The sequence below is a fragment of the Lactuca sativa genome, chromosome 2 (genome assembly GCF_002870075.4).
Source record: "Lactuca sativa cultivar Salinas chromosome 2, Lsat_Salinas_v11, whole genome shotgun sequence".
NCBI lineage: Eukaryota > Viridiplantae > Streptophyta > Magnoliopsida > Asterales > Asteraceae > Lactuca > Lactuca sativa.
Genome location: NC_056624.2, coordinates 101888361 through 101899511, shown reverse-complemented (window position 1 = coordinate 101899511; position 11151 = coordinate 101888361). Strand labels below are relative to the sequence as shown.

General features: G+C 37.9%; 1 protein-coding gene across 1 annotated transcript in view; it reads left to right on the top strand.

Annotated features, from left to right (window-relative positions):
- Positions 1 to 3231: 3231 nt before the first annotated feature.
- The window catches only part of LOC128132358 (uncharacterized), a 43995-nt gene continuing 36075 nt past the window's right edge, over positions 3232 to 11151 (top strand). Inside the window, exon 1 of the mRNA XM_052768880.1 lies at positions 3232 to 3500. Coding sequence (XP_052624840.1) covers positions 3232 to 3500 — 269 coding nt within the window. The remainder of the gene's footprint in view (positions 3501 to 11151) is intronic.

Genomic DNA, 11151 nt, shown 5'->3' with positions numbered 1-11151 from the left:
TTAGTCACAGGCCAAAGTATGATCTTCATAGGCTCGCCTAATTCTGGATCTAGAGCTTCTTTGTCTTTTCGGTACAAGGCTCTTAAAGTCTTCATCATTGGAAAGTTTTCCTTGACCTGTTTGTCAAGAAATCTTTTGAAGTTTGAAGCACTAGGATCCTCAGAGGGATTATGGAATGGGGCTCTGGATAATTCAGCAAGATCAACTTTGGTCCACGAGTTAAAGTCATGAGTGTTCTTGTAAAACTCAGAAGTTCCTGAGTTCCTTTTCACAACCCATAAATTTGTCTCGGGATCAAAGACCCACATTCGGATTCCTTATCTATCTCCGAACTCGTCACAAAATTTTCTTTTCTTTAGATCAGTCACAGTCAGAACAGGGTCTTTTGCCTTGCGATTCTCATTTGAGTTTTTCATGAATAGAAGACCTTCGCTCTTGTTGGCTGTTACGGTTCTTTGGCCCTGTTTGATCGTTATTCGGGCTCTGCTTCCTTCTGGCTCCTTTTCAAATCTATTGACAATAGTGGTTGTTCTAGGAGCATGTGGATTGACAGGAAGGTCGTCAGAAACAGACTGTGAGTGTGCTGTGGGAGGATCATTGATTCCTTGCGGTTGTTGGAAAAGAGCTTTGACTTTTTCACCGAATGCTTCATACAGAACGTTCTTGAGATTGAAGTAGTTAGCTGTTACAGAACTAAGACTCGTCTGTAGATCTTTAATCTGTTTGGTCTTCTCTTCAAACTTTGCTTTGAGCTCTTCAATGTAAGAAGTGAGTTGATCCATCTGAATGGTCTTCTCAATGAGTTCCTGACGGAGAATCCCAATTTTTTCACGAAGATCAGACGAAGAAGATTTATCATCACCTGTGCGCTCCTCTCCAAATGATATTCCTTTGCCACGAGAGGAGGATGGACTGCGTTGGGCCAGGTGTTTTGCCAACCTTATAGAAGCTTCATCTAATGAAGGTCTGGTGGGAGAATATTCTGGAATGGATGATTAGCTGCCAGTCTCAAACATAGTACTTGGACCTTCATCAGATTGTTTTGGTGGAGAGTAAGCAGTAGTAGCAGTGACTATGGAGAAAAGTTGAGGTGCACTGCCCACAGTGGGTGCCTCCAGACTTGCAAATGATTGACTTGTTTCCGTAGAAGACTGGGAGGTCTGGGGCTGAGTTGAATTAGGAACAATTGGAGTAGATGTTGAGATGGATGACACAAAGGGAGGAATATTTGATATCACATCTCCTTGACTTGATGCAACCTCCATGGGCTTTGATATATAGAGCAAAATTTTGAGAACATTTCCTTCTTCCCTAGTCTTGGTTGCTGAAGAAGCAACTTCATCGACTTTATTAAGGCAGCTGGTGGAGATTCCAGGAAAATGACCAACTTCTTCATCATCAAGATCAAATTCAATATTTGTCGGGATGTCGTCAGTAAACCCTGTAAAGTCAATTTCCTTCAAAAACTCTATGTCACCATAAAGATCATCATCATCTTCCTCTTGAGCAGATAGTGTTTCATCTTCCTCTTGAGCAGATATTGTAAGTCCCCAAAATTGCTTGGTGTGCGGCCATACACGGGTGTACCGTTGGTGGTCATATATATAGGGTGAGGAGTGCATGTGAGTGTAAGGTTAGAAGAGAAAAGGCTAAGAAAAGTGAGAGAAACTAGAGAGGAACTAGTGTGTGTGTGAATCTCTTGTAAGGAGCATCATTCATATCTTTGAATACATCACAAGATTCATATTCTTCTTCTTCTCCTTCTCTTCTATTTTCATATGACATCATCCAATTGATTGGGATTCCGCACCATCAATTGGATCTGATTAATACTCAAGCAATTTTGGGGACTTACAATTGGTATCAGAGCAAGGTTGTATCAATCAATTTTGTCAGATCTGGAGCTTATTTGATCTTATTTTGAAAAGATAATTGCGTTTTTGGAGAGATCTTTGAAAATTAGGGGGGTTCTTCTTTGCATTTTTCATAAAAACGAGTTATTGATCGAGTTTTGGAGCAAAAAAGGGTGAAAAACGTCGTTTTTTTCGCGAATATGTTGAAGGTGTGCAGCCCTGTTGAAGGTGTGCGGCTCGAGTGTGCGGATCAGTGTGCGGCTCGGTGTGTGCGGCCTCGGTGTGCGGCTCAGAGTGTGCGGCCTTAGTGTGCGGTCTAAGTATACGGGTCGATGTGCGGCCAGCCTCTCACGTGAACAACCTGCTCGTTTGCGGTCTTCGTCCTCGCATCGCAACCTCGGCCAGTAGGAATCCTCGCTTCGCAGCTCATCCTCGCATCTGAATGTCTTCACAGCATTCATAAAAAGTAGAAACGGAACCTAGGGCTGTCGGGGATCGAACTCGGGTCCCTTGTCTATTGTACAAGGCGCCTTACCATCTCATCTAGCAAACATCTTGTTTCAATCCTCCCGAAATTAATTCATAAAGTGTCCCTCTCGGCTCCAACTTTCGCAAATTCACACTTTTAGCCCAAAATTTCAAATTCTTTTAATTTTAAATTCAATCTTCAACCAAAAATTTTAGTTTTTAAATTTTAACTTTTAATTTTGACTTTTTACTTAAAATTTTGACTTTGACTTTTAAAAGTTGACCTTTGACTTTAAAATTTGACTTTCTCGTTTGACTTTTAAATTTTCAAATTTTGCTTTTCGGTTTAACTTTGAAGTTTGACTTTTAAGTTTGAACTTTTAAATTTGACTTTTAGGGTTAACTTTTGAGTTTTTAGTCAAAGGGCATATTTTTTATAAAAATGAGTTCCTCATCCATTCCGATAAATGAAGTTTCATGTACTCCATCTTGTAAAGCTATGATTAAATTTCTTCGTGCACAAATTGATTTGGTAAAAAGGGAAAATGAGGACCTTAAATATGAAGGCTATACTCTAAGGAAAGGTCAAAAACCCTTAAAAGCTCAGCTAGAGGCTAAAACTAAGGATTTTAAAAAAGTTCAAGAGGAATTTAGCAATAAATGTGAAAATTATGACTATATTAAGAGTCAACTTGCTTCTGTGACTGCCGAGCTTGACATATTGAAAAACAAATTTGAAAATGCAGATTTTAATTTTAGAAAATATGATGTGTCAAGTGAGGTAGTTGCCTCGATGATTGAGAAGCAATTAAAATTCAAAGATAATCAAAAAAAGGGTCTAGGGTATCACAGTGTGCCACCACCCTTTAATCACAACTATAACCCACCCCTTGAGACCAATGAGAAAGAAATGCCTGCTCAGTACGGCGAAACCCCTGCTCCAGCTTCAATTAAGATTGAAGAATCAGGGCCAACTGAGGATGTTGAGATGAACGATACTAATGATTCTACTTCTTGTGTAGGTAAAGTAGTAGAGGATGAGAACAAGGAGAAAACTATTGAACACACCAATGTCTCCTTGAATTCTGAATCCGTTGCTTCAAACTTAGATGCTTCTGATCAACATGCTGTTGAGAAGTACAGGCCACCAAATCAAATGAAACAGCCGACTTGCTGCAAGTGTGCTTGTGGGAACAATCAGAAACGAGGCAAGGACACACCACCAGGGGTAGGAAGAAACAACTCCACGGTGAAGAAAAAGACATGTTTTCACTGTGGAACACCTGGACACATTGCCAGAAATTGTCCAAATCACACATACTTTCCCTACTACGCATATGGCTGGCAGAAAACACCAAGAGGGAGATACCCTAAAAGAAACCCCTCAAGTTCACGTTCAGACAATGGTGAATGGAACGCACAGAAGGCCAAGAATCAAACCCACAAAGCCAAGAATCTAAATCCCAAGGTCAAGAAGGGAATGTTGGCCAAGAAGCCAAATCCAAGAGATGCTCCCATGAAGCCAAAATCAAATTCATCTCAATGGCCGACATCAAGATCAAAAGCAAGTACTGAGCCATCCATCAAAACGAAAAAGAAATGGGTTAAACCCAACTACAAATGGGTTCCGAAGGTTCAAACTCCCAAATCTTCCAATAATTCTAATATTTCTACATCTTATGTTTGTGATAAGTTGTATATGTCATGGGAGAGAGTACCCTGCAAAGATGACAAAGGTCAACCCAGTTTCAAAATGGACTAGGTTCCAAAGACCAACTGATCCCGATATGTGTCGGAGCAGCTATGGAGGCATATCATCAAATTTATGTTTGTTGATAGTGGCTGTTCCAGGCATATGATAGGGTACATCTCTCAACTGTGCAACACTCAAAACTTTGTTTTGAGAGTATGTGTCCTTTGCGGGATAGGAAGAAAGGAAGGGATCACACATTAGGGTTTGTGCTTCACGAAGTGAAGAACTTTTGGATCTGGTCTGAGATTGTGCGTGCTGTTCTCAGACCTTCTGGATGCAAATTCAATCGGTGACTTACGGTTTGAGTATTCTTCTCTATACTCCTGAGTTTATCTTACTCTAATTTGTTTTAAAGACAATTCTTCATTATCTTAATAGTTTTTCGTTAGTAGTTATTATTGGGAAGTGATATCAACAAGTGATTATGGGCACTCTGAGTCTGTGTAAAGTACCAAAGCTGAATTGTCTAGGATCTGTGTTTGATGCGCTGGTAGGCACGAAGAATTTAATGGCCTTGACTAGGCAAAGATGAACTTAAGAAATCAAATGACTTGACAAATCTTGACCAAGATAGATCCGTTTAGCCTGACAATACGACGCTTGGACAGGTTGAGCAGGGAGATATACATGAGAATCCACCAGTCACATTAAAGGAACCCGTATCTAGAACTGTGGTTTAACTTTCCTCGATGTATGGATTATGTCCTTAATTCCGGTATTGATGGAGCGACTAGGGAATTCCGATAAGGTAGGTATGTAGAAAATTATTTTCTTTCTTTCTTATTGTTATTCATATGTTGCCTCCTTTACGTGATTGGAAGAGATCCGACCTGGACTGCAACATATGCAAATCTATTTCTCTGCATATTATATCTATGAAATTCTTCCTATCTGTTAGCCATATGCTGTCTCCTTTGTGCGATTAACAATCCGACCTGGTACACAGCATATGCAACCTTCTACTTCTCAATCCCTCTAATACAATAATTAATTATAATCCAAATCTATCCTCTCTATGAATAATAGTCTGCTCACCTAAAGTAAGGAGTATCTCGGAAGTTCTTGATTATTGGGGTATATCAGGAAGCGGGAAACATGTTCTAGGACATCTAAAATTGAACAATTATAGATTGTCTGTAGATCTTGTTGCTCAATTTAGGTGGGCAACAATATCCTTGGTCGTCGTTAGATAAATGCTCCTTAGGAATTTTTATCTAGGAACTTAGGATCAATCTGTCCTATCACTGATATCATTCCTAAAATTTGTCACTATTTTTCGTGCTTAAGTGGACCACAATATCGGCGATCGACCAGATCTATTCATGAAGGGGAAGGTATTGAAAAACGGATTAAGACTGTCTAACAACTTTGATCCCAAATATTTTTGTTATTGTTAAATTTGTTCATAGTTTTCCTCTATGCACAAATTTAGGGGGAGAATTAAAAAAAAAATCAAAAATCAAACAAAAATCAAAAAATAGTGTTATATTATGTTTTATTTCTTGTTCAAAAAAATCAAAAATCCAAAACTATTTTTGTTTCTACTTTATTTTTTCAGAAAATATGAAAAATCCAAAAAAAAATATATTTTTTGTGTGCTAATTTTTCTTTTAATTTTGTTTTGTCTTGAAAAGTGATTTCAGGTGTAGATGAGACTCATGGAGACTCTATCCAAATTTTCTGAGCTGAAGCTTCATCCGTGAGCATCGAAGAATTCTCATTCGAAGGAACAAGAAATGAAGATTATTCTTTCAACACTCAACTTGTCAACCCTAGAAGCAAGGTCAAGCCGCGCTTGAAGATTATGTGACAGACTGCATTGAAGCCTCCTCAATCAATCTGTTGCTATCTATAAACCTACTGAAGTGATCTAGAATATTATTTCTCTCCGTTCTCTCTGAAGATTCTCAAGCTGAAAGTGCTATCTTTAAAGAATCTTTTCATCAAGCCTCCTCACCCAATGTGCATTCAGAGTCAAATCTTGAAGAAAAGCCCAACCGCTCGAGATGAAGTCATTCATGAAGATTCATCAAGTTCATCTTGAAGCTGTGAAGAAATCGAAGATTAACGCTGAAGCCAATCTCCAACTGAAGATTAACAAGAAAAGCCAGGTACTTTTTAGGGGGAGCTTGTTGGGCCAATTAGAAAAGAAAGTTATAAACCAAGGGGGAGACTTTTGGGTCAAAAATATGGTTTATACTTTGCTTTTCTAAGAAAATATATTTTTCTGTAATTTTGTGGCTATGTATGGCCGTTATCTTGTGTTTGTGGCCGCACACCCGTGTACGGCCGTACATGGGTGTACGACTGGTGGTCATATATATAGGGTGAGGAGTGCATGTGAGTGTAAGGATAGAAGAGAAAAGGTTAAGAGAAGAGAGATAAACTAGAGAGGAACTAGTGTGTGTGTGTGTGTGAATCTCTTGTAAGGAGCATCATTCATATCTTTGAATACATCACAAGATTCATATTCTTCTTCTTCTCCTTCTCTTCTATTTTCATCTGACATCATCCAATTGATTGGGATTCCGCACCATCAATTGGATCTGATTGATACTCAAGCAATTTTGGGGACTTACAACCATGAAGGCCCAATAAACATGTAAGGTATATTCCAGGCCGAAATAAACATGTAAAAGGACAACTAAGGCCCTCTAAACATGTAATTCATAAGCATGCAAGGTGTATTCCATGTCCAATAAATATGTAAAAGGACAACTAAGGCCCACTAAACACGTAAATTGTATTCCAAGCCCAATAAGCATGTAAACGACGTAATTGATCCGTTTGATGTTACCCTGGTTGGAAAGTTTAGTTCTTTACCAAAATGACATTAAAAGGCCCAATTTTAGTAAAAAGACGCTTTTGGTCCTTAAAACCGAAATTTTTACAATTTAGGCTCATTTTTGGTAAAAATAACACTTTAAGTCCTTTACAGTGAAAAGTTTGTATTTAAGGCTAGTTTTAAGTAAAAATATCATTTTTAACCCTCTTTTGTCAAAAATATCATTTTTGGCTTAAGTTTATGAAAATGTGCATTCTCGACCTCGTTTATAAAAAAAATTATCTTTTGGCCCATGTTTTAATAAATTTACATTTTCAGCCCTTTTATCGAAAATTTACATTTTTGGCACAACTTTGTTTAAAATGACATTTAAGCCCACAAAAGTTCAAAAAATTATAGTTTTGCCCAAAAGCCGTGAAAGCCCAAATGAGGCCTATTTCTGATAATGTACACTTTTAGCCCCTTAAAAACCGCAAATACCATAAAAATTCATGTTTAGCAAAACTAAATCCTTTTTGGTCCCTTAAAACCGTGAGGTATATATATAATAACCTCACTTTGATTTTTTTTTTTGTCATTTTTGGCCCTTTCATGCAATTTTCTTAGTTTTAAACAACTTTGAAGTGTTTAAAACCTTTTCTTAACATTATATGTTGTAATAAGTGATATGTTCTATATATATCATCATAAGTTAGTATATTTTCAACTTTAAGAAGTTTATAACACGTAATCACACTTATATCATGAAGAACACATAAAATCATGCATATAGACATTGATCTACACAAAACAACTTGTATTCTCCCCCAAACCATAGTAAAAACCGAAAATAGGGCGTATGAACTCACAATGGGTTGATGATTTCGGTTGTGATGAAGAAAATGGAGAGATCTCGGCCCTTAGCAAGCATTCTTGAGTAGATCTCTGTTACAACCCGATATTTCGAATCAATGTAATGACCTAAAAAGTCAAGAATTGTAATCTCTTTTGATATAATGAACTTATCATCAAAAATAAAATGTTCAAAAGTCATCTACTGGATTTCATAAATGATAGATATCGTGTCAAGGGTTTCATAAATATAAAGAACATTAAAATCCGAGTTATAACGAAGAAGTTATGACCAACCTAAGATTCACAGCAAAACCGTCAATACGGTTACACGTAAAACACGAAGTTTTAATAAAATACTTTTTAACCTTAAGTATCTAAATGAAAGTCGTAGATATAATTAAACCATGAACATACATAAAAAGAACGCCAAAATCTGACTTCTTATGAGGAAGTTATGATTTTTTGAAGTTTTGGATATAGCGGTAGACAGCTAAAAACTCGAGATAGAGATCGAGCGATATTTAGCTGACACAACCTAAACGAGAATCGAAGATCTCGTCAATAGTATTAAAATGGTAAAAAGACAGAAGAAAACGGATGTTGGATGAAGAAGTTGTGGATTTTTAACGGACATTTTTTCTAGTCGCGGCCTGTTAAAAATATATTATTAAAACTAAAGTAAAAGTTAGCCGATGAAGTCTATTAGAGAGTTGTAGAGTATATTCTCACCTTCACGTGCATATAAAGAACGTCGAAAACGGAGCTCGTATGCGAAAGTTACGTATTTTACAAGATCGAGGCACAAAACCCGAGGCAGGCTGAGGGAACGCACTACGTTCGGGGCACAGAGCTAGTCCCATCCGTCTGTCAAATCAAGAGTACGTAATCCATGACGACCCAGGGAACGCCCTGCGTTCGTCAGTGCCGTCAGCACTATAAGAGGGTGGCTAGGGCTCCGAGATTGGTTGCTATTCTATCACCATTTCCTCCACCGAACACCTCTCGAGTCCCTCTAAGATTACCTTGAAGCCCCAGTATTACCACTAGCTCAAGAAGCAATTCGCAATGCTCCCGAGTTTCATGAGATCTTCAGCTTTCTCCAGTCGAAGTTCTGCATGATTTTTAGTCTCAACTTCTTCAAGCTACCACTTCAACCAATTGAGTTCATACCCCTATAACTACGTTTTCAAATGTTTTGTAACTGCTTTTATACAATTTTAAGGGGGGGGGGGGGGGGGGGAATACAAGTACACAGACGGTTATCCTCGATAATGTTATTACAAATGTTATACTTTACATACAAAGTCGACAATACACTAGGGTTTATCATACAAACGAATCACACGTTTGGAAAAAACTATAATAGGTATAGTTTACTAGATATTCATGAGATGTTACATACTATAAGTACTATTTCAAGGAAATACTTTCATATACAATAATAATTGGACTTTTCATACATAAATCTATTTGATACTAAGTTTTGTGAGACATTCAACTTCACGTACTTTCAAGTATGCAGTTAAAGTGTTGTATTATATACTTTAATCTCTTGTAGGGAGAGTGTGATACTTGTGTATAGACCTATACGGGATTGACAACCCGAACCAAAACTGTTAGCTACAGTTAGACCGACAAGTCTGGGGTGACAAACGTCATAACATTCCAATGCCTGAAGAACGTTGTTACAGGCAGTCTGGGTCAATAGCATGGTTATAAAACTCACATGGAGTATTAAAAACACGTTGATTTACGGGGTTATTAAATGCCGTAGTGATTTTATACATACACAAATCTACTATTCTAGGCATGAATAACACTATTGCTTTGCAGTTTTGGAACATTTAAACTACCACACACTTATGGAAAAATATTGGATTTCTAGAAGCATACATTCAAAACCACTCGGGTCTTGGTATAAGACTACTTTTATACTAGTAGGAAATATGGGATTTTCTAGGAGTTTTCAAACATCTACAAACAATTTCATTCAAATTTATACAAACATTGACATTAAATACTTATGAACTCACCAGCTTAAACACTGATCTACTCTTTCAAATTTACTTGTATTTCCCAGGGATTCGGTAATACAGGTAAACTTCAGCTTTTGGAGAAGTGACGCTAAGGTGTTGGTTTAAAACTCATTTTGTCATCGTATTGTAATTGGTTTTGAAACAAGTATCACTCAACAATGTAACTTTTAAATTATATATATGATGGTTGTTTTACTTTCTTTACTATGCATTCAACTGTTATGATACTACATGAAGTCATCTACCCTCGAACGATTCCGTCGTTCTGGTTTGGGGGTGTGATAGATTCGTATCAGAGCATTGTTTATAGGGAGCTAAGTATATCGAACCACATAGGATATACAAACTGTAAATGCATAGGGACTAAAACTCTCTGACAAAACGTTGTTACACCTAAACCGCGTTTCATTTAACATAACTTATTTGGGTCGTAAAAGCAAAAATTCATGCATACAATGATTTATTTTCATAGTTAAAACTATATAAGAAGTATTAAGATAAGTTGGACACTACGACTAGGCCTCAGAATATGTAATCGGATTTGGGACGAATATAGCCTGATCAACTATATTTATCCGAGATCGGACTAATGTATGTCGAGTAATGGTCGTAGTGAGCAACAAGTAAAAACTTACCAAAATAACACTATTATCAAACATACAAACTTAAATAATATAGGAGTATTTGGTAGATACAATAGTTTAACTTACATTTTTAGATTTACATGTATTTAAAATTCCTAGACAGTTCTCATATCTCTATTCTCGTACAGACACAATGGCTGGATTCTATCCACCCGGGGATCCCTACTACCCGAATCAGGGCAATGGAGGATGGGTATAGGAGGACCCTGAAGAAGACGAGGAACCTATAGAGTTGAAGGAAGGGGAAGACTCTACGACAGACTCAGAGCCAGAAGTAATCAACCCACCAGTCTCTCAACCTCCTGCATTTAGGGGAAACTTTCAGGGACCAACTCCCATTTGGGGAAGTCACATTCACCATTGGAGCCGACAACAAGGATTACGTCCTCCCTACGGTATGTGTTAGGACTTCTACGACGTCGGGGGTGGAGGATCAGCCGACCGAGCACTCCCAGTCATGGTGGGAGAACTAGCCAACCAGTTTTATCAATCCGGGGTTCAAGCAAACCGGATTCGTGAAGTCAACGTGGAAGTACAAGTTCACACTTCCGACATCCGTCGACTGGACAGGTTGCAGGATGATGCCCAACCCCGCACCAACACATTCCAAGCGCAACTGATTGCAACCCTCTATGAGATAAGGGAAATAAGGGAACAACAAGCCGTTTTCAATAGGCCTCTTATGGAAGCAAAGCAATCAAACTCGAAGTCGAGCTCCAAGCGCAACCTACGTCGCAAGTAGTACTTGCCCGATTCCCAAAAATTTTGTTATAGAATA